At 52.1% G+C, this 27,027-nt stretch overlaps 3 protein-coding genes across 4 annotated transcripts in view; 1 reads left to right on the forward strand and 2 right to left on the reverse strand.

Moving 5' to 3' along the window:
• Positions 1 to 1,549: 1,549 nt before the first annotated feature.
• MINDY4B (MINDY family member 4B) lies at positions 1,550 to 8,693 on the reverse strand. The gene is made up of 12 exons (XM_032697984.1): positions 8,557 to 8,693; positions 8,277 to 8,304; positions 7,534 to 7,671; positions 6,733 to 6,852; positions 5,542 to 5,633; positions 5,007 to 5,172; positions 4,521 to 4,586; positions 3,938 to 4,008; positions 3,712 to 3,781; positions 3,280 to 3,405; positions 2,928 to 3,167; positions 1,550 to 1,861 (listed from the first exon to the last, which is right to left on the reverse strand). Exons 1-12 carry the CDS (start codon positions 8,691 to 8,693, stop codon positions 1,550 to 1,552), a joined length of 1,566 nt encoding a protein of 521 aa, XP_032553875.1.
• A 1,639-nt stretch (positions 8,694 to 10,332) lies between these two features.
• CLRN1 (clarin 1) lies at positions 10,333 to 15,622 on the reverse strand. 2 transcript variants are annotated; one of them, XM_032697921.1, is made up of 3 exons: positions 15,370 to 15,622; positions 12,576 to 12,755; positions 10,333 to 11,473 (listed from the first exon to the last, which is right to left on the reverse strand). In XM_032697921.1, exons 1-3 carry the CDS (start codon positions 15,620 to 15,622, stop codon positions 11,208 to 11,210), a joined length of 699 nt encoding a protein of 232 aa, XP_032553812.1. In that variant the 3' UTR covers positions 10,333 to 11,207. The 2 variants fall into 2 exon arrangements, with proteins under 2 accessions (XP_032553812.1, XP_032553811.1); XM_032697920.1 differs by having other exon boundaries at positions 10,333 to 11,512.
• Positions 15,623 to 17,261: 1,639 nt separating this feature from the next.
• Positions 17,262 to 27,027, forward strand: part of MED12L (mediator complex subunit 12L) — a 101,667-nt gene continuing 91,901 nt past the window's right edge. The window contains exons 1-4 of the mRNA XM_032697822.1: positions 17,262 to 17,362; positions 22,045 to 22,149; positions 23,962 to 24,153; positions 24,755 to 24,914. Of these exons, the coding sequence (XP_032553713.1) occupies positions 17,264 to 17,362; positions 22,045 to 22,149; positions 23,962 to 24,153; positions 24,755 to 24,914 (556 nt within the window). The 5' untranslated portion in view covers positions 17,262 to 17,263. The remainder of the gene's footprint in view (positions 17,363 to 22,044; positions 22,150 to 23,961; positions 24,154 to 24,754; positions 24,915 to 27,027) is intronic.

Below are 27,027 nucleotides of genomic sequence, written 5' to 3' on the forward strand. Positions count from 1 at the left end.
TTGCTGCCAGGGCCTCTGGTGCTTGTTTCCTCCATGAAATTAACTCATTCAAGGTGCCAAAACACAGCTTAGTTTCATTTGTGTGTGTCTGGATTTGTCGCTTGCATTCCTGGCTGTGTAGCCTCTGATCCTCTCAGGTCTTTCAGGGCATGACAGCACCCCTGAGCATCTGTGGGATGTGTCAAGGTTTGCAAGGTTTATTTGTCTTCTGCAGAGAATTTCCAGAATAGAAGTGAAAGATTGTAGCTGTTGTCACAAGTACTGCACTTCCTGAGGTGCCGGGGCTGGAGGAGTTTTCAGAGAAATGTGACTGACACCCAGACTGTCTTTATTGCTGCTTATTGCTAAAGCATTGCTAAGCGTGATGTGACCTGGCTGGAATGAGCAAAGGCTCAGCTCTGATGGAGGGAAATGATCAGCTGAAATGTAGCTCTGCATGGCAGGAAGGTTCTAAAAGGATGTGAAGACGTGGGGGCAGTGGGACGGGAGCCCAAGGGAGGTGGCGAGGGTGTGTACTCCCACAGCGGGTGCAGCTGGGGTTAGCTGGGTTTCTCTTCCTTTTTCTGCCTTTCACAATCACACTGGGTCTGTGAGGGGGATGGGGAGCAGGGCTGGGGTGGGAGACAGGTGTCTGGGGGCTGTGATGTGGCTGAAGGGGTGGGGGACCCTGCTCCTGACTCCCTGTTCCCCAGCCTGCGCCGGTGTCCGGAGTTGCCGGTGTGGGCACAGAAGGGTGATGGGCTGGTGCAGCCCTGGCAGCCCTGGGGCCCCTCTCCTGGTGTCAGTGGGGCTGCAGGTGCCAGGGGACCACAGCACTGGGGCTGAGCCACAGCTCTGCAGCGGGGAGGCCACGTGCTCAGGAGTGTCCTGAACTGAGCAGAAACTCAAGAAGGGGACAAGAGCAGGTGCAGATCCCACATCAGCTGTAACTGGCAGCTCCTCATTCTGGCCCAGCAGAATCTCAGGCTCGATGTCACCACTTGGTTTTTTTAATTGGAAAATTGAATTAATCTGAACCAAGCTTCTGGATTGCTTGCAGAAGGTTTATTGTTCTCAGTGCAGTTGTCATTAGCAACTGTACATTAGCACTAAGGGTATGACTAATAGATCTTCTTTGAGTGATGGCAACGAAGAAGGAAGTGGACAGTGGTCACTGTGAGTGAGAAGTTATGTGCCTTGCCCGTGCTTGCCAGGCTGATGCAGGGTGCCAGGATTTGGCATGACAGTAAAATCACTGAATCACAAATGCCAGAATGATCCACCACTGCCCTGGGCAGCTGTGCCAGGGGTTGACTCTTTTCTTTTCCTGCTGGCTGTCATGGGAAGCAGCATCCTACCACCTGGAAAAGATGTGTGGTGGGGCAGCGTTGTTGGTGACTGTTCCTCACCTGCCCACACTCTCTCAGTGGGTGTGATGCCTTGTGAACAGGGCGGCCCCTCAGTGCACCAGGGGCTGGTTGATTTGGGGAGGTGTTTTTGTCCTCCGTGCTGCAGTGACCAGTGCAGTTGCCAGCACTCTTCGGGAGCAGGGGTCCATCCTGCTCACTCCTCAGAAGAAGGGGTCTGTCCCATTCCAGCTGACGGTGGCACCTGCCCACTTGGTCCTGATTGCCATCTCCAGGGCCGGGCACCTCTTCCCTGGGCTGCAGGCGTCTGCACTTGGGGCCTCTTCCCAGTGACGCGAGTGAGTGTCTGAGGAGGAAATGCTGTTAAAAGAGTCTAAAAAAACCCAACCCCTCTCAAAAAGGTTTTGGTGAAGGTTAAAAGCAGAAGGTTCTGCAGCCACATGGGTGCAGATGTGCTGCTGCCCTGCCCCAGGGAGCTGGGGGAGCCCAGCAGGGCCTCCCAGGCTGGGGCTGCCCTGGAGCCGTTGGCCCCCCCGGAAATTCTGAGGGTGCAGTTTGCATGTTTGTTTTCTGAGCAAATGCACAGATAATATCTGTGGCCATGCTGGGTTTCATGATGGTGGATCTCGATTCACCTTTCCTTGCAGATTTACCCCTTAGTTCCAAGGTTCTGGCCACTTTAACTGCTGCAGTGAAAGGAGAGCGAGGAAGAGGGAGGCATTCATTGACAAAGGTGAGTGGTGCATGGTGGCAGAGAAACAAGAATTTTGCACCCCAAGCACAAAGCCTGGTTCACAATCCAAGTGATGTTACAGGAGCAGTTCACCCTTTCTGGGTGGGATGTGGAACTTGGGGGGAAACACAAGGGCTGTGGTGGCACCTGGTGCTGTGCAGGAAAACAGGGACTTCAGCCTCAGTCAGCTGCTGGAAGCAGGAAGGTGACCCTCATGTGCCAGCCTCTCTGTGTTGGCATACTGGTTTTGTCTGGGGTAGATTCAACTGTCTGCCCAGTGGCTGGTATGGCACTATGTTTTGGATTTGTGCTGAACACAGGATTGATAATGTAGAGATGTTTTTGGCTTTGCTGAGCAGAGCTTACACAGTGTCAAGGCCATGTTGGCAAGGAGACTGGGGGTGCATGGGAGGTTGGGAGGAGGCACAAACTGACCAAAGGGATATTCCAGAGAATATGACATCATGCTCAGTACAAGTGGGGGAAGAAGGTGGAAGGGGAGGATGTTTGGGTTGGTCTTCCTAAGTAACTGTTCTGCAGGATAGGGCCCTGCTCTCCTAGAGCTGAACACCTGCCTGCCCATGGGAAGGGGTGAATGAGCTCCTTGTTTTGCTTTGCTTGTGTGCACGGCCTTTGCTCTCCCTATTCATCTGTCTTTATCTCTCTTTTACTCTCCTGCTTCTCTCCCCAGTCCCACTGGTGAGGGAATGAGGAGTGGTTGTGAGGGACTTGGTTACTGGCCATGGAGAAAACACAACAGCTGGAGAGAGGGTTATTTAAATTTTGAATTAATCATGAAACAATCCAGCTTCATGGTGTGTTTAAACTTTCTACTGAGTACTAAGCACAGGAGGGACAGAGGTCTGTGACGCCCACCCCTCACCCCCTGGCAAGCCCGGGTCTGTACCTATGGTCAGGTGGGCCGTCCGGGTCTGCTCCTGCTGCCCGCTGTAGAAGTAGAGGTGGAAGAGCCTCTCGGCTCTCCAGTGGCAGAGCAGCCGGGGGTCGGTGCCGAAGAGGACGCCGTGCCTGCCGGGGACACCGCACAGCCACACGGGCAGGAGGGGGGTGCGCAGCGCGGGGCTCACCTGGGCAGGGCAGGGCAGGGCAGGGCAGGGCAGGGCAGGGCAGGGCAGCCTTGTGAGCCCGAGGGGAGCCGCGGTCCCTCTGCCCGGCCCCGCTCTCACCTGCCGCTCTCACCTGCCGCTCCGCCACCCGCTCCCAGCGCAGGAAGCCCACCGGGCCCCGCTGCCCCCGGGCCTCCCCGGCCCCACTGTCGAGCTCCCGGGGGCTCGCCCGTCCCGTCAGGAGGAGGCTGAGCACGGCCTGGGGGACAGAGCCCGTGGTCACACCGTGGGGCAAACACCCTTTGCAGGTGGGGTCCCACTCCCAGCTCTGTCGTGCCTGTCATGAGCAGGGGAACGCCAGGCTGCAGGGGGCTTTTTTGTTATTATTGTTCTTATTGTCATCATCACCATCACCATCATCCTCTGTTTTTTGCATGCACAGTCATGATTAAAATTAGCAAAATATTTTTGTATGACCTTATGCTTTTTTTCTCTGGATTAAAAAGAATTTTTTTCCTAAATCAAATGTGGGAAACATTTGATTGTGGATTGTAGCTGATCCTACCTCTGTGCAGGTGACATTTCCAGAACTGACGTTCAGCAGAGGAGCTGTGTCACCCAAATCCTCTTGGACCCTGTATGGCCAAACACAGAACATCAGGGCAGTGCCAGGCTGGTGCTGGAAGTGATGCTGCGTGTCCCTGCCTGGCTGATGGGAAAGGGAGGAAAGGAAAAGCCATTTCAGGAGATGTAACCAAACTAGAGGAAAATATTTAAAAAGTGAAATATACCTTTCAAGTGTCCTAGAGAAAAGTAAACTGTATAAAAATAGGATCACTCCGTGGCTTCCTTCACACCTGAACTGGAAAAAGAAATCAGGGATCACAGGGAAGAAATTATGGCCAGTAAATCACATTTTATTAAAACAATTAATCTGCTTCAATACAGCCTTAGGTGAGTGTGTTGAGCCAGATGAGTAAGGTGTTATTCCAGGAAGATTTTATAACTAATTTTGTTGAATAGGATCAGGTAAAGAAAGAAACTTCCAGTTATTGGCCAAATGGGTTTTGTACATTTTTTCCCCCAGATTTTTGCTGAGACTGCAAGGAATCACATCTTGTATTTCAGTGAAATACAAAATGCTGTCCCATTTACCCAGTGTTTGTGGGATGAGAGAGCTGGAATAGTGGCTAAAGTCCCAGGGATTTTAGTGGGAGTAGGATCTCTTCCCAAAGGAAGATCCATGAACTTTACTGTATGTTAACACCACATCCTGCGATGGTGGCACTTGCCTTCAAAAGGTCTGATTTGAATGGGAAATAAGATGTAATTCAGCAAGAAAATAACTTGGATAGAGCAAATATCCCCACTTACACAGTTTATGTGGTGGGAGATGAACTCCTGAGCTGCAGCTTTCTCCGAGAACTCAAAGAGCCGGATCTGTGGGCACAAGCACGGGGAAGGTGGTGTAAAGGAGATGTGGATTATATAAAACAGCCGAGCTTCTGAATCCTAACCCTAACCCTAACCCTGTGGTTCCTTTAGCCAAGTGAAAGAACAGTGCAGGGGTCTGCTCTGCCCCTTGCCCAGCCCTGGGGTCTGGCTCTGTCAGGGAGTTGGGAGCAGTCTCACACTAACTGGATTCTTGTTTTTGCAGGGGGAGGAAGATCGGCCTTTGATGAAGGGGAGCAGCAGCTCCTGCGTGACGTGGGTGTGTCTTGGGCTGTGGTGGGACTTGGGTCTGGGGAGCTCGCCACTTTGGTGCCCCATAAGTGAGGGAGCAGGTTTAGGAGATCCACATTCCAGGCCAAAGGTGTCTTTAAGGAAGGCTCCGTTGGCAGCAGGCGTTTCCGTACTCACTCTGCCTGTGAAGGTTTCTGCTCTGCAGCCTGCGCGTGGCATCGAGGTGCCAGCTGTGCTGGTGAGGCAGACGACGGCTCTGCCACCTCCTCCTGCTGCCCACAGGGTCTCTGCCAGGGCCACGGCCAGAGCCTGCCCCTGTTCCTGCCTCCCGATCCGGCACAGCCTGTGCAGGAACACCGGGGGCTGTGACACACTGGGGGCTGTGGCACACCGGGGGCTGTGACACACCAGGGGCTGTGACACACTGGGGGCTGTGACACACTAGGGGCTGTGACACACTGGGGGCTGTGACACACTAGGGGCTGTGACACACCAGGGGGGGCATGTGCCACCATCCCAAACCACAGGATTTGGTGGGAAGAAGCCTTGCCCAGGGGTCAGCCAAGGCTTCTCCCCTGGTACAAATCCCCACCTGTAGCTGCACACCTGAACCTGGGTCTGGTTTGGCTGAACCCAGAAGCTGGTCTGCCTGAATCCAAAGAAGGCAAGGAAATCATTCCTGTGTGTCCCATGGGAAGGCTCAGCATCTTACCTGTCCAGGTGAGTATATTCTGTGTCTCTTGTGAAGAGCAGGTATGTGATGATGTGTGCTTGTATGGCCATCAGAACAGCTCTTGTTCCTCCCTAGGGACAGAAAGACAAATCCCCCTGTGTGAGGAGCAGATGCCATTCCCAGCAGTCCCTGGCCAGTAGGAAAACAGGAAGCCCTCATGGAGAGGAAGCTGTGGGGTGGCCCTGGCTGTGTGCTGGGGACAGCAAGGGTCTCATGGGTGCCCTCCCTCCTTCTGTCCCTCCCTCAAAGTGCTCGGCCCCAGGGAATGTCAATCAGCTCCAGACACCATGTGTGCTTGGAAGCCCCACAGTTTGTTTTTTCTCCCCTCTAGTCTCACAGCAAAGGGTCAAGTGTGAGGCTGTGCATGGGGGTGCCTGTGCCTGCTCCCTGCCATGCTCAGGGTCAGGGCTGTGGTACCTCCTGGGAGCACAGAGCCTTGGAATGCAGGGAGTGGTGCCTGTGGTTGTACCCAGGGTTTCAGCCTCCAGGTGATTTAGGGGATTTACAGTTTGAGTGTTTATCTTGGGCTTTTGCTTTTTTGGGTGCAGTGTTGTGATGACAAATAAGGAGGAAGAAAAAAACCTCAGTCCTTCGGTAAATGACAGTATAGGTGACTTCACCTGTTGGATGTCTAGGTGGAGCAGGAAGAATTAGGTAAGTCTAATTCTTGGAAAAGAAACAGGAAAGTCCTGATGCTTTGTGCATCCTGCTGCCTCTCCTGAGCCCTCCCGTGTGAACCTCTCACAGAAGGGTATCACAGTCTGTCCTGCAGCCAGCTGCTGGCTCCAGGCCATCCATCCCACTCCAGCCTCGGGCCAAAGGCTCCCCTGTGAGGGCAGCTGTGGCTGTGAGGGGGCTGTGGCTGGAGCCCCTGCACCCAGCCCGGTGGGGAACACTGGGCCTGGCAGGTGGGCAGGGCGTGGGCACAGGGGTGTGGGGGTAGGGGTGTGGGGGTAGGGGTGTCGGGACAGGAGTGTCGAGGCAGGGATGTTGGGGTGGAGATGTGTGGGGGGCAGGGGTGTGGGGGCAGGGGTGTGTGCTGCTGAGGCTCCCAGCACTGCCTGCTGTCTCCTGTGCGTGTCTGAGACAGGGAGGAGCTGGTACCAGTTGCTGTGTGACACTTTACCTTCCCTACCTGGAGCTGGTGCCAGTTGCTGTGTGACACTTTACCTTCCCTGCCTGCAGCGCGTAGGCCAGGTCAGAGTGTGGCTGGCGGAACCTGAAGTGTGCTGCTGCCCACTCACAGCTGAACAGGGGGGTTGTGTTCCCAAACAGCAGCTTCTGCAGCCCCTGCCGAGGAGGAGCCAGAGGGGGGTCAGATCCCAGCACGGGGATGACCTGTAACGTCAGGAGGTCTCGGGGTGCGGGTGGGGTGAGCTCACAGCATTGTCACACTGTCAGACCTCACAACTTCAGAGCAAAGGGGATGTTTGGGCTCAGTCAGGGACTTCATTCAGTACTCAGCCACTCCAGTGAAGCTCGGTCACAGTGTGTAATAACCTCTGTCTGGGTACAGTGCACTTTTTGGGGAAGGCCTGCCCTGCCATCACCCACAGAACCTCTGAGCTGCTGGACAGCGACACCGGCAGCAGCGCCCTCAGGCACTCGACAGGAGCTGGAATCGCTCACTGACGGTGTAAAAAGCCTTTTTCAACCCAAACGATTCTATGATTCCATGATCCTGACTCTCACCTGAGGCTGTTTGTCAGGGAGGCCCCAAAGTGCAGGTAAACATTTTCCCTTGTCATTTGACTGGTTCTCTCATGGGAATTATTGCGGATCAGCTTTAAGGTTGTGTTGCAGCCATGTTCGTTAAGATTCTCATAAATAATGCATCCCCATCCCATGCCCTGTTCAGGGGACAGCAGGCTGAAGCCTGCAGCCACCCGAACGCCGGGAAAGGCTCCCGAGACTTTCTCTTCAGGGGATTCAATTACAGCTCATGCTTAATTCAGCAGACAGGCAGCTCACCATCGCCGTGTCCGGGGAGAGGGGGCGGCCGCCCGTGCACAGAGGGAGCGGGAGGGGCTGGGGGACGGTAAAGGGGGGCTGCGGCCCCGGGGGCTCCCCAGCTCCGGGTGATCCATCTCCAGCTCTGCCCCGGCATCGCTGCAAGGAGAGGAGCAGACGGTGCATCACTCCAGGGCTGCTGCTCTCATGCACCCCAAGTTCCCCCCTAATATTCCCAGGGGGTGGGCAGTGCCCGGCCGTAGGTTGGCGGCGGGGAGGGGAGACACACATGCTGCCCTGGAACATGGGTGCCCTTGACTTCCAGCTGTTTTCGGGCATTCCCAACACATCCCTACCAGCTAGTGACTGGAGCAGGGAGTAACACTGTGTTTGAGTTACAGAGAATACCCTTCAGTGCCTCCCAACCTAAGGGCGCAGCAAGTTTTCCAAATACTTGCATTTTGGAGATGTTAGCTTGTTATCCTTTTTCCTGTGTTCTAAAACTGCCTGTGGAAACCACCAATTTTAGACAGAAAGGTTGATTTGTGTTGGACTGCTCTGCCCCTTTGATTTAGATCAGGGAGACTTTCTTTCAGAATACCTGAAGAATACGCCTGTTTCTCAAAGGAGCAGCAGGAGAAATGAATCTTCCTAGAGACCTGGGCTGCAGGTATGGATGTGTGACCTCCTCAATGTGCCAACCCGGTGGGACAACCCAAAACCCACCAGAAAAACACCAAATGTTACCTTTGGAAAAGAGTTACCTGATGAATTGTGTTGTTGATTTCCAAGCTGAAAAGGTAAATAAAGCACAATTTAAAAAACCCAGCAGAGGCATTGCTGGCATATGGAGAAACGGGAGTCCAGCCAGAAGACAACCCCAGAACAAAGGAAGAGTAAGAGCTGTAGCACTTGTATTACGGAGTACACAAGGACCTTTTGTCATTGGCACATAAGTTTTGTAATAAAACATAACTTTAAAAATTACATTAAATAACCACCTGGAATTAAAAACGTGATAAAAAAGTAGAATAAAAATCTTACCCACGGAAACTAAAGATTTCTCTCCATTTGTTCAGATCAGAGATTCTGCTGACGATCTCCTCCAGCTCCGTCCGTGTGGCGTGTTCAGCCCCCCTGTCACCCATCACAGCCTCCTGCTCAGTCCCCCTGTCACCCATCGCAGCCTCCTGCTCAGTCCCCCTGTCACCCATCGCAGCCTCCTGCTCAGCCCCCCTGTCACCCATCGCAGCCTCCTGCTCAGTCCCCCTGTCACCCATCGCAGCCGCCGCGCTCGGGGCGATGCTCCGGTCGATGCTCCGGGCGATGCTGTGGGATGGGAGCACTGAGGCTGCTGGGGGGCGGCTCCCTGACCCCCCCACTGAGCGGCACCGACCCCCCCGCCCGTCCCCCCGTGACTGAAGCGCGGGCAGAGCCCGTGGGGTCCGCGCCGCCCCGCGCTGTGCCGGCAGCATCGGTGTTTGATGCCGGGAGAGCCGGGGGATGCCGGGGCTGCTCGGGGGGGCTGCCCGCGGGCGGCGGCAGGAGCGGGGGGCAGGAGGGTGGGGATTTGCCAGCATGGAGCAGGAGACGGGGTGTTTTCCAAAGCGGGGCGGGAGCGGGGCTATTTTCCAGTGTGGGGCGGGAGCAGGGGCACTTTCATGGATGACAGGGGGCCCGGGGTCCCTGCTGGGGTTCCCCCAGGGTTCGCGCTGGGCGGCCGTGCCTCTGTCACTTCTGCCGGTCAAACACGCAAATGCTGTCACAATTTTATTTTGCTCGTAAGAAGTGGTTTTCCTCAGGAACTGGATATGAAGGCGAATAACAGCCGTGCTGATGCTCGGGAGTGGGGCGGGGACGGTGGAGCCGGGCTGAGTGACCCCGGTGAGGACACCAGGGCCCCGGGTCGGGGCTGCTCTTGCCTGCACAGCAAAGGGAGGGGTTTGGGTTTGCTGTGTAGTAAACAATACCATGAGATGCAATACAAATTATATATTAAGAACATACCATTAGGAAGAATATGCATATGGATTAAGAAGAAAACTATGAAAAAATGTTGGTGTCGTGGTGACTTGCAGCAGCCCTTACACATTGCCAAAATCCGTGGAGAAGCAGGGGCAGAGCTGCCTTGGGAAAGTGTTTGGGTAACGGGGATGCAGCTGACAAACCTCTACAAGAACCCAGCAGTGTTTTGCCATTCACTGCAGAAGTACGAAAAAAGGCATCGAAGTGAGTGAGGCCTCGTTGTCTGGTAGTGCCCGAAGGGCAGAGGGCTCGGATATCTGGTAACTGGGCCCGTTTTGCACCCGGGGGACGGAGTGGACTCGGGGTGGGATCCCTCCTCACCTGCAGCCAGGCGGGATTGCTCCTCACCCACAGCTGGGCACAGCCCCCGCAGATAAATAGGTGGCTGGGGCAGGGGCTGTGTCCTTGTGTTTGCTCTGAGTGCCGTTTCCGTGTCGTGTGAGGAGCAGCTCGTCTCCAAGGCACCCAGGTGATCCCGTGCGGGGAGTCTTTGCTCCCGTCTCAGCCTGTCGGTAGCTGGGCTGGCTCTGCTGCCCCTGCGGGAGGGTCTGTTGCTTTAAGTGACCTGAGGATGTCTCAGGGTGTGAGGGCTGCTGTGGCCGTCTGTTCTGGCTTCCTGCACCAGACCTTGCCGTGTTCCTTCCTTAGTCCCTGCTGAGCTGCAGTGTGCCAGGGAGCCTGTCTGTTGTGTTGTTGCTGCCCTTTCCAAAGGTTCTGACTTGGTTTATTGTTATTTGATAAGAGTTTGCAGGGCTGCTCTCCAGGCAGGGTTCTTGGGAGCTCTGGGAGGGGGCAATGGGAGATGAAGGTCCCTGGGCTCACTCCCTAAATGCCTTTTGCCTGATGAGCTGCAGAGGGGTTGTTTGGCAGTGCCGAGCCCGGCTGCCTCCCTGAGGCAAGCAGGATCATGCAGCACATTCCCCGAGTGCTGCTCTGCTGTGACAGCTCTGTCATCGAGCTGCAGCCACTGCAGGGGTAACAGGAGCTCCTGGGACTTGGGGCTCAGAGCACAGTTTGGTTTGTTAAAACTAAAACCCCAAGAGAGAGCTTTATGGAGAGAAACAGTGTTGTTGCCGTGCATTTGGTGCCAGGTCAGAGTGCTGGTGGTGGGTGCAGGTGTTTGGGTTTTACCCCCCAAGCACTCGCTGTAGCTCCTGTTCCTGCTGAGCACTGTGTGTGTGAGCTGGAGCCCGAGGGGTGTCAGGGCAGAGCCCAGTCCTTGTCCTGTCCCTCGCTGGGTGTCTGAGTTTGCTGCGTGTCCTCATTCCCTGGCGTGGTCACAGCTGTGTCCTTGCTTCCACCAGGGCTGAAGGGCAAAGCTGCTGCTGGTGAGTGTGGGTCTCTACTGCAAACTGGACTTTCCAGATCCCGTGCAACGCTACTGAGATTTCTAGTTTTCTTCATACCAGCTACTTTTCAAATAGTTTACTGGAAAAAAGGCAAATGTCTTAATAAGGCCTTACCCCATGAAAGAGGGCATTTCCATCCAGACATTACCATTCAGCATCTCTTCTTTTGTTCACTGCATGCACCGTAGTGATGCTTATTTGAAATCTTCTCTTTTGTTTTACCTTCTTCAGAGCTAATTGTTTGCAAGTTAGTACATCTGGTGATTGTTGATGTAGTAGTGACAAATCTCTTTGCTTGAAATGTTGTTAAATCCTGTAATTCTAATACATCAGGTCAACTGCTCCTGTGATCCTCCCTGAATCTTTTGATTTTGAAAAGGGAAATTCAAACCCAGCAAATCGGATTAGCAGGGCATTGAGGAAGTGCACCAGGGAGCAAACCAGGATGGTCCAGAAGGAATTTGCAAACTGTTCACTGTGAGTCTTGAATGTAAAGGTTCCCTCCTTGAAATTAGCGATCTTCTCTGAAAGGTGATGGATCTTCACCTCTGAGCAGAAGAGAATCATGATGAGGCAACCGCAGGAACCTGAAAGGGAGGGGGAGATGCTCGTCACCTTGGCAACCCCTCAGTCATGCCCTGTGTGTGTGTGTGTGTGTATGTGTGTGTGCCACAGCCAAAGACCACATGCAGAGTGTTCTTATGGCCACTGTAATTTAGCTTTAACAGGGTTTATTTTTGGAATCCAAACCAATGGCTACTGAAATTGGTAAGCTTTTCTAATTGAATTTGGCTCAGGACCAGCAATATTGAGCATGGCTGCTTTAGTGCCCCGAGCCAGCAAAATATCTGTGCTCGTGTTCAGCTTTAAGCCACTCATTGTCCCATTGAGCATAACGGAGCTGTCTGCGTGTCTGAAGATAAAGACATACTCAAGTCCTTTATTAAGTTATGATTGCAACATATAATACCTTGTAAAGTCAGGGTAAACCTACTTGTCAGCCAAGCCAGCAGCCTGGAGAGTGGGTGTTACCCTCCCTGTGTGGCAGAGGGACAGGGATGCTCTGTTATCCCTGATGGAAGAGGGACAGGGATGCTCTCTTATCCCTGGTGGTAGAGGGACAAGGATGCTCTGTTATCCCTGTGTGGCAGAGGGACAGGGGTACTCTCTTTTCCCTGGTGGCAGTGGCTCTCAGAGACCACCCTCACAGCAAGCTGCTGCCAGCCCATCCCTCTCTGCTGCTCAGCCCTTCAGTCCTTGGCAAGGCCGTGCTGCTCTAAGGGGTGACCTCACTTACACTGGAACCCTCCTGTTGTGGGAGCAGTTGCACCACTGACATCTTTTGGTTGTTTTTCACCTGGTTCCTGGTTATGACTGTGTGTTGAGTGTCAGTGATGCAGCACCACCTCTGTCCCTGGGGCTTGTGCACCTTTCTGCAGCAGCTTGACTGTCCCCATCCTGCCACCTGCCCTTGGGGGGGATTTCCCATTCTATCTCTTAACTCCAATTTAGAAAACATGTGATTTTACACAGCAGAGTCCCTTGCCTTCCTGCCTGGCTCGACTTTGCTGGCTTAGAGTCAATGCAGCCCCAGTCCTTAACACACCCTCCTGTGTCAATAGAGGGGTCACTGTGAGTAGCAAACTCAGAGCAGAGTCAGCCTGGCAGGACAGGGCTGCTGATACTCACAGGCAATGAAGCTCCAGAGGTACAGCCCAACAGGACCATGCAGTGTTTCGTAGGGGCTGCCAAAAGCATTGAACATGAAGAACCCTGCTCCCACCAGAGCAAAGATGATCAGTACTGTACAGAAGAGAATGACACTAACATGGATACTTGCAGGGATAATTTTGAGCAAATCTGGAAAAACTGGAAACAAAACAAACACAATATTATTATGTATATTAGGCAGAGTTGTCTCTCAAATCAGGCTGGGGGGGTTTCTGCTGGTTTGTGGTAGTTGTTTTAATCCTGCTCTTCTAAATGCAACCAAAGAAGTTATTAACTAGAAACGGGTTTTCATGGATGTGTTGAGGCAGAAATAATCTGTGAAACTCAGAAGCAGAGACTGGTCAGGAAAGAAAGCTCCAGGGGAAGCCTCTCCTCCCCTTCCTGGAGGTGGTATTTTGTCCTTAATATGAACAGCGTATTTTTGGGAAAAAGAGCGGGAATCCATATCTGTGGAGGCAGGTCTGCCTTGTGAGGTGGCCTGGAGGGCTCTCACCCCCCCAGTATTATGGGTTGGCCACCACCTCCTCTTTGGGGATGGGGGAAAATAAATCCAGAAACAAACTTCCAGTTTTCATTTGTGCTTACGATGTCCCACGGAAGGATGTGACATTGGAAATGAATTTTTACTGTGATTATGAATGCACAAATTCAGGAATAATTTATTTTAAATATTTTTATGCAGCTTTTTAGCTACTATTTCAAACTGTGATCCTGCTTGGCTAGGGTGCGGGATAGTTAGTCAGAGAGCATGATATGGGGGATAGTTAGTCAGAGAACATGAGAGAATGATTTTTAATCATTCCTGTTTGTTTGGCAACAACAAGTATTGTGGAAGGAACAGTGAAATACACTTTACTGCTCCTGATCCATGGGGGTAATAATGCCTCACATCAATTACTTCTCCTTGTAAAGCCTTTACCATCAAACTGCTCCACAGCTGGAGCCCTTCTGCTCTGGAGCCAGGCTGGGAGAGTTGGGGGGGTTCACCTGGAGAAAGAAGGCTCCAGGGAGACCTGACAGCCCCTTCCAGGGCCTCCCTGTGCAGGTTTCCTACAAGGAATAGCATTAGTTCTGTGATACTACTTATGTTTGGGGAAAACACGCAGAACTGTGGATTTAATAATACAATTTCGTATTGTTTATTTTAAGAAAACAATTTATGGCATGGTATGGAATCCTTCCCATGGCACCTGCATCTACAGCTGTTTGCCATTGAAACTGTATATGTGACATACCAGGAAAAATTAATTCTAGCAGCAATGTAGTCTTGAAAGGAAAACACTGTATGAACCTGTGTGTGGCAGCAACCTTTAGAAAATGAACTGCTGACCCAGAAACTGATGGGAATGAGCAGGAACAAATGGAGCAGAAGCTTTCCCCAGCTGAACTGGGTTTGCTGGCAGAGCAAATTCATGCTATAATTAAAAGAGATATAGTGGTCAGAGGGGAGCATTTAATGGGAACAAGCATGGAACTAAATCATTTAGCCTATTTTCTGATCTCCTCAGACATGCTTAAGCGCAGTGAGTGCATTAAGCTATGGCTGTGTATTGTATATGTCTGTCCTGCTTTCTGGAGTGCTCCTGCCAAGCTCCTGGGGCGATGGGATGGGGCTGCTCCAGCCCCAGGGAGCGGGATCAGCCTGTTGCACTAAGTGCTCTCTGAGGTGAAGGCTCCTGCCTCGGCTGCAGGTTTCCCCTTCCAGCTGTCACTGACTGAGCCCTGATGAGTGTCAGCTCCTGTGCTGCTGGTGGCTGGGCCAGCCCTGGGTCACAACAGTCTCCCAATCCCTCGGGATTGGATAAACCTCTCTGAAAATTCACTCAGGGTGAAATGTCTGCACACGGTGATGGCACACAAAGCGATTGAGGAGGGACTTCAGCTGTGCAAGCGGACTAGTGATGGAATTTAGAGACAGCAAATCTTAATATAATATAAAATTAACTTGGTCACTACTTTGGGAAACTGTTACGTAGTAAATAATTTCTGGTACCTAATCTGGTAGCCTTCTCTTGCATTCAATCACTGAAGAGCAATTTGCCAGTGCTGTTGTGGCAGAAGCTCATAAGCTGTCTGCTGTAGTAACTTCGGCTGACACATTGTGCACACAGCAATGGGCTGTTCCTTACCGCTTGTTCCACGTGCTGCTGGATACAAATGTCTCACTTGATCATTTTATTGATCTTATCCTTGAAGACAAATAGATTTTGAATGTAAAGCAAAGCCATTGCTAATTCTTTGACATTCTGTGTGTCAGGTACCCAGTCAGCCAGCCTCCCCCAGCCCTTCCAATTAGTGCTGCAGATTGAGAACTTTCGGGCTGCTTTGTTTCTCGAGAGCAGCCGGTGCCCCAGCTCGTTCATTAGATCCCTGCTGGTTTAGTTCATTCTTCTTGACAGCACAGAGGGTGTAATGTTGATGCAGAAAAAGATGGCAGAGGTTAATTAAAACCCCAAAATATTCTTTTTTTCTAAAGTAACAGTACAAAATATTTTGAAATGTGAATATCTGTGTAACTGCAATGTAGATTCTTGAAGACATTAGCCAGGCTTTACCAGTATCAGAAAATAAGTTACTTGACTGAGGACCAGAGCACTGTAAGGGCAGCGTTGCTCTGGCACGTCCCGTGTTGCTGGGCTCGGTGTCCGAGCGAGGGGCCGTGCGGGCAGCCCCGTCCCGTGCGGGCAGCCCCGTCCCGCCACCCCGCTGTCAGCAGCTCGCTGTAAATAACCCAAACGCCATCGCTACTCACATGAGAACTGAAAGGGTCTCCCCCCGAGCCCGCACTGCCGCACACGGTGCCCGGAGAAGAGCCCGTACTGGATCTCGCCGATGAACTTGTGCAGCTCCGGGCCGGTGGCGTTGACGAGCAGCGCTCCCGTGGTGCAGAGGGTCGTGCCCCTCACCCAGAGCTGGGTGCCCACGGCCGCCGCCGTGCCCAGCGCGCAGGCGAGGCTCAGCACCCCGGCCGTGCAGAAGATCAGCTTCTTCTGCGGGGCTGGCATGGTGGCACCCGCACCGCCGGGGACGCGCTGTGGCCGAGGCGCTGCCGAGCTCCTCAGCAGCGGTGCTGCAGAGCCCCGGGCACCCGGCCAGCCCTGCCCCGAGAGAGCCCCGCGCCCGGCCAGCCCTGCCCGGAGAGCTGCAGCCTCTCCGGAGCCCCAGAGCCCAGCCACAGGCAGGCACTGCCTGGAGAACGCTGTAAAGACTCTTCTTCCCCGTCCCCCTCCGTACAGCTTTGCGGAGGGTTTCAGTGCATCTCCTGTCACTTGATAGCGCGGGTTTAGGATGACTGATCTCTGTAATTTGATGAGTGCTCTGCTTGTCCCAGCCCCCGCGGGAGTGGGGGGTTCAGAGACAGCTTCCCTGGTGCATCTGATTATCTGCTCTCCATAATGGAAGTTCTCAAAAGGTTTATTTTTCCAGTTTTTTTTCTAAAGCCAACTGTGCTGTTCTTCCTTCCCCCCCCCCCCCCCCCGAGTGTATTTCTCTTTTGCTGTTCCTGATCTGGCACAAGTACTAGGCAGAAAGGGGAAAAGTTCTCGTGCTTTCTTACTGTAAAGCTGATAGAGGAATGCACCCACCGCTCCAGCACCTGCGGAGAGGACAGCTCTGCTGAGCGACGGGAAGGTGTTCTGTGGAGCAGGGCGCGGGTCGGTCGCAGACTGTAGTCGCGGCTGCAGCCCCGTCAGGAAGGTGGGCAGGTGTGGGACATCCACTGACGCTGGAAAAGGGCGCCCTGACGCTTTCATGTTTTATTGCTTGTGTTTTGAAGATTCATTAATCAGAAACTGCACTTTCGTTGACATCACGTATCCTGCCCTGCTTGCCCCATCCGCTGGGATCAGTGGATCCACTCGGGTGGTACAGATGGGCCCCTGGGAGCATCCTTCGGGATGAGCAGCGTGCCCAGTGGCAGCTGGAAGGCCGTGGCCGGAGGGACTCAGCCAGGGCCAGCCGAGGCTGCAGCCCCCGGGGATGCGGTCACTGCTGCCGGAGCAGCATCGTGCGCCCTCACAGCCCTTCGGTAGCTCCGGGAGCGGGTCGGGATCCCTCGGCCCCCGAGCAGGGAACAGAGGGAGAATGCCCTCGCTCCTCCGCTCGGCCTCAGGGCGCTGAGGCTTCACGCGGGAAGTGGGGTCTCTGCTGCTCCCCCTCCCCAGCCGGGAGCTGCGGAGGGCGGCTCGGACCGGGACCGGGACCGGGCGCTGCTGCCGGGAGCCCAGCGGCGGAACGTGCCCCCGGAGCGCGGGGACTGTGCGGGGCGGTGTGACGGGCGGGCGGCCGCCGCCTCGAGGAATTGGTTTCTCCGCTACAACGAAGATGCTAAAGATGGGGGAGGCGACAGGGTGCGGATGCCGCGTCCCTGCGGCTGCTCGGCCGCCCCGCTCCGCTCCCCAGGCGCTGCCCCAGCGCCTCGGCCCCGCCGGCCCGGGGGCAGCCGGGGGTCCCCCCGCAGCCGCCGTGCCCAGCCCAGCCCGGCGCGGTGCGGGGGCGGCCCGGCCGGCACCTGGCGCGGGCGATGCGGAGCGGGTGGGCCGAGCCGCGCCGCCCCCGCCCGGCCCCGCAGCCCGCCCCCGGCGCGGGGTGAGCCGGGGGGCCGCCCACGCTGCTCCCGGCGCTGGGGCCCGCGAACATGAGCGATGATGGCCGCCTTCGGGCTCCTCAGCTATGAGCATCGCCCGCTCAAGCGCCCGCGCCTCGGGCCGCCCGACGTTTACCCGCAGGACCCGCACCAGAAGGAGGTGAGACCGGCGGGACCCCCGCCCGCGGCTCCCGGCCCGGCGCCTCCCCCCAAACTTTTGAGCGGCGCCTGCGGCCGCCGAGCCGCCGCTGACTTGCATTTTCTGCGGCGAGGCGGGGGCCCCCGGTCACCCCGCTCACCGCCCGCGGTCACCGCATCGCTGCCGCGGCACCGGGCTCGCCCCTGGGGCGGTGGGGAGGGTGTAGGAGCCGTGGCAGTGAGGGGCACCTCTGGCCCGTGAGGGGTACAGGCATCTGCATGGGAGGCACCCTCTGCCCGTGAAGGGCATCCCTGGCCCGGAGGAAGAGGGGTGCTGGTGGCCAGAGCGAGCGTGGTCCTGCTGAGCTGCCCACCATGTGTCTGACCTAACAGCAGTGACCCACCGTCAGAGGAATAAAAGGGCTGGAGGGTGTTGGAGGTCGGGAAATGCATCTGAAAACAGGGTGGAGGTGAGTGGGGCTGTAGGTTGTCCTCTTCCATGAGGCTGTGGCTTTCCTGCTCACGGGTACCACAACCAAACCCACAGAGACCTGCTGCCACTGGAGCTGGGGCAATTGTGTAGCTCAGGTGGGTGCTGTGATGTGGCTTGCTGATCCAGCAAAGCCCCACAGGGCACTGCTTTCCTCAGCTTGGCTTCCCAGCCTTGCTTCCCAGCCGCTAACCCTCCATAGGGGAGTGGAAGGAGCCTCTGGGAAGGTTTTGTGAGTGGGATGTCTCCCAGTAAAGTCAATGGGTCTCTCTGAGATCAGCCTTGCATGTTGTGTTGTGGCTTGTACGCAAAGCTGTGTGTGCAGGTACCCCTGACCTCTGGAGTCTCCTGTGCTGGTTCCTGGCTGCCTTCTCTCCCAGTGAATTTGGTACTCGTGGAAGTCATCAGGCTGGCAGTGAGGATGAGCTCTGGTTAAACGGAGCAAGTACAGCAGGGCAGCCATGCAGCCCTCTTTGTGCTTTGCTCCTGGTCTGTTGTCGTGTTGATGAAGCTTCCAGCATGGAGGCTAATTAGAGTAATTTGTTAGTGGTTTATGAGCATCATCATCTGGTTTACATTGGCTGGAGAGCGCTCATCAAAGCCACACTGTTGGTCAGTGCTGGCTGAGAGAGGGGCTTGAACAACAGTCAGTAGAAGATGTGGATTCAAGTCTGTTGCTAAGCCCTGGAGACAAACCTGCTCAGTGTTTGTGACCTCTGGCATCTTTCTGTCTCATCACTCTTGTGCCACCATGCATCATACTTACAACCTTGATGGTAACAGTAACTGGAAATATTCCTCTAAGTGTAATTTCTACGCATGATCCTGGCCAGGCTTGCAGAACTGCATCTGGACTCCGCTATGGTAATGTCTGGAGGTGAATTTTTAGCTCTGAACTGTTGAATATTTTTAGTCAGGTGGTGGATTGATTCTTGCAGACACATTTATAAATATGCAGCCCATTACAATAAGAATGGAAGTGGCAAGTGTCCAGATGGTTAATACTTAAAATAGGTTTTATGGGTGCATTAATAAGCAGAAAATAACTGCAGTAGGCTTACTGTTGTTGGCCATGGTGGGATTTATCGAGATGTAGCTTGGGGAAAAGTCTTCATTGCACCTGTGTTGGTGAGTTTAATGTGGACTTCTTTTACAGTTCCATTCTGAAATAATATTTTTGAGGTTGGGAAGAAAAGGCACATCTGTCAGAGATTCAGGTGGTGGTGGTGGTATAACTCTGCACATTGTCTGTTTGCCCAGCTCAGGTGTCAGAATGAACTGGCCAGTTCCCAGTTTTTCAGAACCTTGACACATCCTCAGCTCCCTGCCTTTATCTCAGTGGCCTGGTGCTGCAGTAAGTGTTACTGCAGACACAGGGAAGCAGGGGAATGCTTCAGTTGAAAGAGCTTGTTTGTATTAATTAAAAGCAAATGAATATGGAATTATACAATCCAGAACACCCAACAATAACACCATGGTGCTCTGTTCTAACACTGGGCCCATTTCTTCTCATGTGGATCTGAGTGCAGGGATGCAGCTGGCTGGGTAAGTGCCACGGGTGAACTCCTTGTAAGTGCCACGGGTGAACTCCTTGTAAGTGCCACGGGTGAACTCCTTGTAAGTGCCACGGGTGAACTCCTTGTAAGTGCCACGGGTGAACTCCTTGTAAGTGCCACGGGTGAACTCTTTGTAAGTGCCACGGGTGTCCAGCTCAGAGCTAAGGACCACGAGCAGGCTGCCATCAGGGTCTGCTGCTCAGCTCCTGGGAACGAACTTCGTCCTGAGCTTGTCGGGCTGCCCTTCTCTACAGATCCCCTCTGTACATGTTGTGTTCACACCAGGCTGTGCGTGGGGCTTGAATGTCCCCCACAAAACAAGTAAAATTCTTTCTGAAAAAAATTAATGCAAGTTGGGCCTGAATGTTCACTTGGCTGTTGAAAATTGCAGAAGGGTTTTAAGCCTTGACCGGGGGCACCTGGGGCCCTGCTTGACATCTGGAAAGGCAGCTCCTGGTCCCTGCAGGAGCCCAAGGAACCAGCGTGTGGTGCTGCTGTGCCTCTGCTTAGCACAGGGCCAAGTCAAGTGGGCTTGACCCTCGTAGGATCAGCGTGTACAGCTGAGCTGTGCCAGTCTTCCTGCTGCTGTGCCAGGAGCTTCCCCCTGCCGTGGAACAGCCGTGGTCTGGAGAATGATCCTGAGCTGATACTGGAGCTGGTGCGAGTGAGATGTAACGAGAGCTCCTGTGAACATCCATTTTATCATTAATTCCTTTGTAAAGGTGTCTCTGTGCCTTGTGTTCGAAGGGGACTCGTCTTCATTTTCAGGTGATGCTCGGTTACGCAGCTGTGCCATGCTCCAAGTTCTGCTGAAGCAGTAGGGGAAATCTGAGCTGGTGACTGAGCCAGACAAACCAAACACTGATGTGTTTGTGTTGTCAGCCCCTCACAACTTGTTCCCACAGTGGTGGTAGATGCAGCAGCACAACAGACTGTTCTTGGTTATTTTCAGCATAATGCTATCTAGACAGCTTGTTTGAAAGAGGAAGTTTAAAGATAACAGAACGAGGGTCAGCCCTGGAAATGGCACTAATAGTAACATATGTCTCCATCTGTTTGCCATTTACCTTTTATTTATTTACTCATAATCCCTTTGATCACTTTCAGCTCTCCCTGTGTCTGTGTTTTCAGGGCTGGCTGGGGGATAGTGTGGGTGGAGGAGTGTTCCAGCAATTCTGGTTGATTTCATTTAAAATTAAGATGAGGTTTGCTAAGTTCAAAAATCCTGGAGAGCTTAGAGTTCTTCTAAATATGTTTCAATCTGCTGTGTTGCTCTCAAACTTTGGAAAAATACTGAAAAGCATAATGCATGGCAAAGTGTAAGAGAAGAAACCAAATGGAAGGTTCTGGGTCACTGTTTTTGGGGAGACATGTTGCCCAAAACTAGGAATAAAATCTTCTAGTAAAATGGTGACATTCTTAACTTTATTTTCTGTTCTTTGCTTGGTCTCAGCACAGTCACTCTTAGCTTTTGTAGGTTATTTCACAGCCATCTCAGGGGTTGTTCCAATAGCTCACTATTGGTGGACCACCTGAGCTTGTGTAGGGTACCTGTGGTTACTGCTTGTGGTGGCAGGTAACTGCTTCTTTGGGGAGATCTGTGCCTTCTCCTCAGGGGGAGATCAAGAAAATCCAACAAGTTCCCATTCATCTGGTGTAGGAAAACCTCTGTCTGACAGGCAGGTGATCCTGAATGACTGAATAAATGGCACAGCCTCCCTGGAAAAATATTAACTTTGGTGGAAGTATAGAGTGAAGACAGGGAAGGATGGGGCTCCCTGAGGGAGTTTGTGAAGACTTGGGTGTGTGTTTTTGCCTAATGCTGCTGACCCTACACCTGCCTGTTCTGTGTCCCTGCTGTGAACAGACCCAGCCAAGCCTGCTGAAGCATCAATAAACAGCAAAACGAAGGGGAGTTGATAGTGTGGTAGGAGACTAGTAATGCTTCCACTGCAGAAGTAACTCCAGAAGAAAAGGGTTTAGTTGCAGCAGGGATGGATGTTCAGCTGACATTGCTTTTGCTAGAGGTGATCTCGTTCCTATTTCAGTAGATGTTCTCAAATGGGGGTTATGGGTCTGCAAACCAGAATAGTAATGTTTTAAATATCAACAAAACAATGATACAAACCTGACTTTGTGCTGGGGAATGGACTTGTGGGGTTCTGGGTGAAAGAAGGGGCACACAGCAGCGTTGTGCTGTGGAGTGACACAGCTGCTTCCCAGGGTATCTCAGGAGAGAAAGGTGTGCTGCTCTCCCACTGCTGCTCAGGGGGCTGTGGACTGGCACCACTTCCATGAGGAAGATTTCAGGCTGGGTGCTGGGGACTGCTCCAGGTTTTACAGAGGCTGCAAAGGTCTTGTTTCCTGGGCCCTTCTCCTGGGCAGAAATGTGTCAGCAAAACCAGCAGCACCCATGAAGTGACGGCCTCAAGCCTGCTGCAGTGAGGAGAACAGCCGAGGGGGACTGTGGGGCAGCAGTGGCATCGTGTTCTCTTCACCAAAATTCTGGGAGTGTGCAGAGGGCTCTGAGGGTTCAGTGAATGCAGAGCATGATGTACCAGCAAATGCAAAACATTTCCTTATAAAAACATGCTTTTCAGAATAATGAGACTTCTTAAATTGTCGTTTCATCTTTTGCACTTCCAACACCCTTTGCAGGATGAGCTCACGGCAGTGAACGTAAAGCAAGGCTTCAGCAACCAGCCCACCTTCCCTGGAGATGAGCACGGATCTGCCAGGAATATTGTCATCAACGCCTCAAAGGTAAGACAGGGCTTTGCAGTCTGGGTGCACTCGCTGAAACTGGAACCAAGCTGGCAGTGGTGGTACCTGGGTCTTGAATGCTTGGCTTTCTAGTCAGGAATCTTGATATGAAAGTTAATTACATAATGAATATCAGAATGCTGAGCTGTGCTTCTGCTGCCTGCTGCCATCAATCTTCACAGGAAAACATGGATGCCAAGGACAAAATGTAATAAGCACATTTCAGTGCACAAGAGACACTGATTTTTGCTCTTATTCCTTTATTTCCTTGGCTTACAGAGACAGTAGTGACTCCTTCCCTGGAAGTCTCTGACAGTTACACATCTTTAGCTCCGTCTTGTATCTGTTTCATGAGACTGTTTTCTGCCAGGAGAAACTGGTCACTCTGTTCCAGGTCTCTTGGCAATATAGACTTGGGTTGTTTAGTGAAACTTAGCTTAGCTCTCCCATGGTTCTTTTTGAGAGTCAAAGAAGTGTGAGATACACAAGAGCAATAAAAATCACTAAAATATTAGTTACTATACTCCAAACTGAAAATAATAGCTGTTTAGAAAGAAACCATCCCGTATTTCCTCTAGAGATCTGTCCAGATTCGTGTTTCCTTTTTTTTTCCTCCTTCCCCCCCCCCGTTGGGAAAGCAGGAAGAGTTTGCAGGGAGAATGTAATCAAGAAACGTACTTTGTCTGAAAACAAGTTTCTGGTATTTGATTCTGAAAAATCTCTAACTTTTTACAGCTTATTGGAAAACATGAAATTGTGTATTCAGTGATGCTCTTTTAGTAGAAGAAGAGATGCAAGTAAATGACAAGGTTGCTGGCTTTGAAATTTTTAAGGTTTTCCTGTTATATTCTTCAGAGTCCTTTTTTTTTTTTCCCCTCAAATATTTACCTGCTGGCATTTTCTATCTTCTATATTAATTATTTTTGTTTTTTCTATCGAACAGAACTGTTTGAAAAGTAGAACAGAAATTCACAAGAAAGTGCTTATAGGTCCTTGGATATTTAAGTGTGCAATTACCAAAACAAGTTCAGTATCTCCCAAAAGCTTCCTGTATATTTTAAAATTACCCAGCTATGAATATATTAGAAAATCAAGCATTTTATTCTGACTGACAGGCCTAAACATTCATTCCTATTGTAGTCATTCTGAAAGTGAATAAGCTTACAATGGGAGTAAAACCTCTGGGTTTTTTTTCATGCTGTTTTGTGACTGAGAGTACTGGGAAAGCAAACCTTGCAAAGCTTTTCCTTGTGGAGGTGCCAAGTGGCAGTGGAGGTCTTTGGATAAAAGTTGGACACTTCTGAGCTTCCCTGAGTCTTTGAAGCTTTGCCTGCTGTAGCTGGTGATGGACAGACGGTGGATGTGGTTCCTGTGACAGTGTGGTTTGATCTAAATAGAAGTGAAAAGTGTGCATTTACCCCCTCTGTGCTGTGGTAAAGGGCAGGAGGGGAGAACGTGCTCTGAGAACCCACTGACCCGGGGCCTGGATCCCAGGCACGTGTTGGCTGGAGGCACGTGGCTCTGGGCACGCAGGGACTGTCCCAAGGGGCAGCTCAGCCCTGGTGTCACTGAGCCCTGGTCCCCTTGGCTGGTTTGCTGACCTGCAGCCTCTCCAGTACCAATGCAGTTGTGTGGTTTGATCTCCTGAACCCGCCTTTGCTCACTGCAGGGAGGCAAAGCGTGATCCCATTAGACTGCTGGCCTGCCCTGGAGTGAGCACTGCATCCCTTCAGCTGGGAATCCTCCTGCATTAATGTACAGCAGATAGTTAATTACTGGCTTGTCACGTGTTTTGCTTTCCCACACCCCCAGATCGGTGCTTACTTCAGCAGCATCCTCGCAGAAAAGCTCAAGCTGAACACTTTGCAGGACACGGGGAAGAAGAAACCCCAAGTAAATGCCAAAGACAACTACTGGCTGGTGACTGCTCGATCCCAGAGTGCCATTCACAGCTGGTTCACAGATTTGGCAGGAAGCAAGCCCCTGACTCTCTTAGGAAAAAAGGTATCAGAATACTCCTTCCTCTGTTTCTTGGATATTAGATTGTGCTGAATTGGGCTGTAAGAACAGGGCAGTATTTTGGAATGTGCTGGATGAGGAGTGGTGCTGGAGGAGCTGCTGCTGTGCAGCATTTTCCCTCTCTGCAGGGAGGGGACCTGGGCAAGGGGAACTTCTGATCTAGCTGACATAAACTTCCTTTGAGCAACTGTATTTCATCTCAGGCATGTTTATCTTATTGAACCCTTACACAAAGCCTTGCTATAGCTCTGTTCCTCAGAGGTTCTGAGGATCAGCTTGCAGGATGGTTCCTGCACTTTGGATGTCAGTGGCTCTCGAGGTTTCTTGTGGCCCTGTAGGCACCTCTGATCAGGGGGAGGATGCTTCTGATGAAGCCTGGGGGGTACTGGGGGCAGTGTCTCTTTTTTGTGAATCCCTTAGTTACCATGTGCCTGGACAGTGGGTGTTGGTGGTGCAGTGGGTTCCTGGGCTGAGCAGGTTTGCTGTTCTGGCTGTGCAGGGTTGAGCAGAGGAGGCCTGGGCTGATCTGCCAGTGCCAGCTGCTGTTGGACCGTGTGCTGTAACTTGCTGCCTGTTTTCCCTCCAGGTTCCTATTCTCAGTAAAAAAGAAGATGTTTTTGCTTACTTAGCAAAATACTCTGTGCCACTGCTGCGAGCAGCATGGCTGATCAAAATGACATGTGCCTACTACGCTGCTATTTCTGAAGCTAAAATCAAGAAACGCCAGGCCACTGACCCAAATATTGGTAAATAAACTTCTTTAATGTCTCCATGCATGATGACAGCTGAAGGGGCCTGCTCCTCTTTTTTGTAGCTTTGGTGTTACTGGGTGTCCAGAGAGGGATCTTTGTGGTGGGAACTGGAATAAAAATGCTTTTAAATCAGTTTCACTTAGAGTGTGTCAGAGTACAAAGAGCCATGGAGCATAACTACAGCTGCATTGGCTGCTTCTGCTTCCAGCTGTTTGCTCCCAAAATCTGCAGGTGCAGCACCTGAGGAGCATTGGCTGTGCTGTATTTCAGCACCCACAGTGGTCACTGTGGGGCTTGGCAGGAGTGGCACAGGCTGTGCAAGATAAACGTTGCCTGGGAAGGAACAGAACTGCTAATTTAGAAAGCCTGTAATGAAATGTGAATTTCAAAGCTTATTTATTAGAACACAGCTGGCAATGTATTTATTTTAAGTACCACCCTTAAGGGACACTGTCTGGCACCAAACCAGTGGGCCAGGCAGTGACCACCTTTAAGGTGTTCAGAGGTACTTCAAGTATTATCAGAGCTGGAGTTTTACTCTCACAATTTGCACACAATACCTACAACTCCTCTGCTGACACGAATGAACATTTTCCTTCTTTGTCCTTGAAATGACTGTGTTCAGAACTGACCCTGTCAGTGCTGTTTAGCTGCATCTCTGTACTGCTGGGAGGAATGTCTGCTTCTTCCTGCTGACTCCTGATGGGAGGGGGGTAAGGACCAGGTGGGGAAAGCAAAGGCTGTCCACTCTGTGATAAATTAATCTACACCTGTTTAGCTCTGGCTGGGAACAGCAGCTCTTTAAAGGGAATTTGTTTCCCGGGAAGGTTCCAGGTGGCTGTGTGTGTGTGTCTGGGGCTGGCAGGTGCTCCTGCCCTGGCACCTCCTCACAGCCAGGGAGGCCAGGAGGTGTCTGTGGGCTCAGGGGCTTCCCCAGCCTGTGTCCGTCCTCTGTCCAAATTCCCTGTTCTGCAAAGGTTGTTGAGAACTTTGTGGGAAGTAGTTTGCTGTGTGTTACTGAGCAGCCTTTGGCAGTTCCCAGAGTATTTTATATCTGTACCTCTGGTACCAGAAAGGTGGTTGCATTGTTTCCAGCTCAGTGGCACAGAGACACTGGTAATTGCTTTTTGTATTTCAAATGAAATACATTTGAAGTAGTGGATTTGAAATTTTTTTCCCAGAAGCAAGTGAATGTTTAATGGAAATGTAATTAAACTGCTTTGTGAAAACACTGAACCCCACTAGCTTCATCCAGAAATTCCAGTGGGTTTGGGTAGAAAAGCTTCCAATGTATTGTCTGTGTATGTTGACAGAGCTGCCAATTACAAATGTAAAAGGAAAAAAGAAGGAATGCACTAGCCAGAGTCTGAGGTGAGCAGTGAACAGTGAAAACAGTTGTGTTTGAGACTGGTGGTTCCTGTAACTGACAGTCACCAGCCCCAGTTGTCAAAGCAACTGTGTTATGGAGGCATAAAAGAGGCTGCTCTTGTGTAAGGTTCTGCTCCTGATACACAGAGCTCTGCCAGGGGTTTGTCTCTGAGATGTTCACAGATACCTGGGGTTGTTCCAGTTGCTGCTGAGAGAATTCCTTTGTTACGAGTCCTCTTTTCCTTTCTCACTGTGCTGTGCAGACCTGCTCTGTCCTGCTGCAGAAACTGCTTCTGAGTTGCTGCAGCCCCATCAGAGTGAAAACCTGGAAGAGTTGGCAGTTTGAGTGGTTATAGAAGGAATAGCTTTACATTCCACTGCTTGTGCAAAATCCCATTGAGTTTTATGTTGGCTCTATTTGGAGGGGGAAGAGGGAGGGCAGTAAAGCTCCAGGTGGAAGGAAGTAGTGCAGTATATTTGTTTTATCTATTTCCAGGCTGTTTTGTGGCTGAATGCTGAAATCTGATGAGACTGACAGGTGGTTCCCCAAAGGCCCCCCTGTGTCATGCAGGCTGCTTGCACACCTGAGAGCACCTGTGCTCTGAGGGCAGGGGCACAGGGAGACAGCCTTGAATTCACCACAGGTGCAGCACTGTGCACCTCGGGGGGAACATTTGTGATGACAAAGACAGTGCAACTTTGCTTTGAGTCTCACTGTGAAAGGAACCTTTTATCACTT

Source organism: Chiroxiphia lanceolata, chromosome 10 (assembly GCF_009829145.1).
Source record: "Chiroxiphia lanceolata isolate bChiLan1 chromosome 10, bChiLan1.pri, whole genome shotgun sequence".
NCBI classification, from domain to species: Eukaryota; Metazoa; Chordata; class Aves; order Passeriformes; family Pipridae; genus Chiroxiphia; species Chiroxiphia lanceolata.

What these genes read in the sequence shown, in the direction of transcription:
- MINDY4B (XM_032697984.1), bottom strand. Translation starts at nt 8,693, where the DNA reads ATGGGTGACAGGGGGACTGAGCAGGAGGCTGTGATGGGTGACAGGGGG. An exon ending in TCTCCCCGGACACGGCGATG is followed by an intron (nt 6,853 to 7,533) that starts GTGAGCTGCCTG and finishes CCTCCTCGGCAG; the next exon opens with GGGCTGCAGAAGCTGCTGTT. An exon ending in TTCTCTAGGACACTTGAAAG is followed by an intron (nt 3,782 to 3,937) that starts GTATATTTCACT and finishes TTGGCCATACAG; the next exon opens with GGTCCAAGAGGATTTGGGTG.
- CLRN1 (XM_032697920.1), bottom strand. Translation starts at nt 15,622, where the DNA reads ATGCCAGCCCCGCAGAAGAAGCTGATCTTCTGCACGGCCGGGGTGCTG. An exon ending in GAGACCCTTTCAGTTCTCAT is followed by an intron (nt 12,756 to 15,369) that starts GTGAGTAGCGAT and finishes TTTTGTTTCCAG; the next exon opens with TTTTTCCAGATTTGCTCAAA. An exon ending in CCTCTGGAGCTTCATTGCCT is followed by an intron (nt 11,513 to 12,575) that starts GTGAGTATCAGC and finishes GGCATGACTGAG; the next exon opens with GGGTTGCCAAGGTGACGAGC.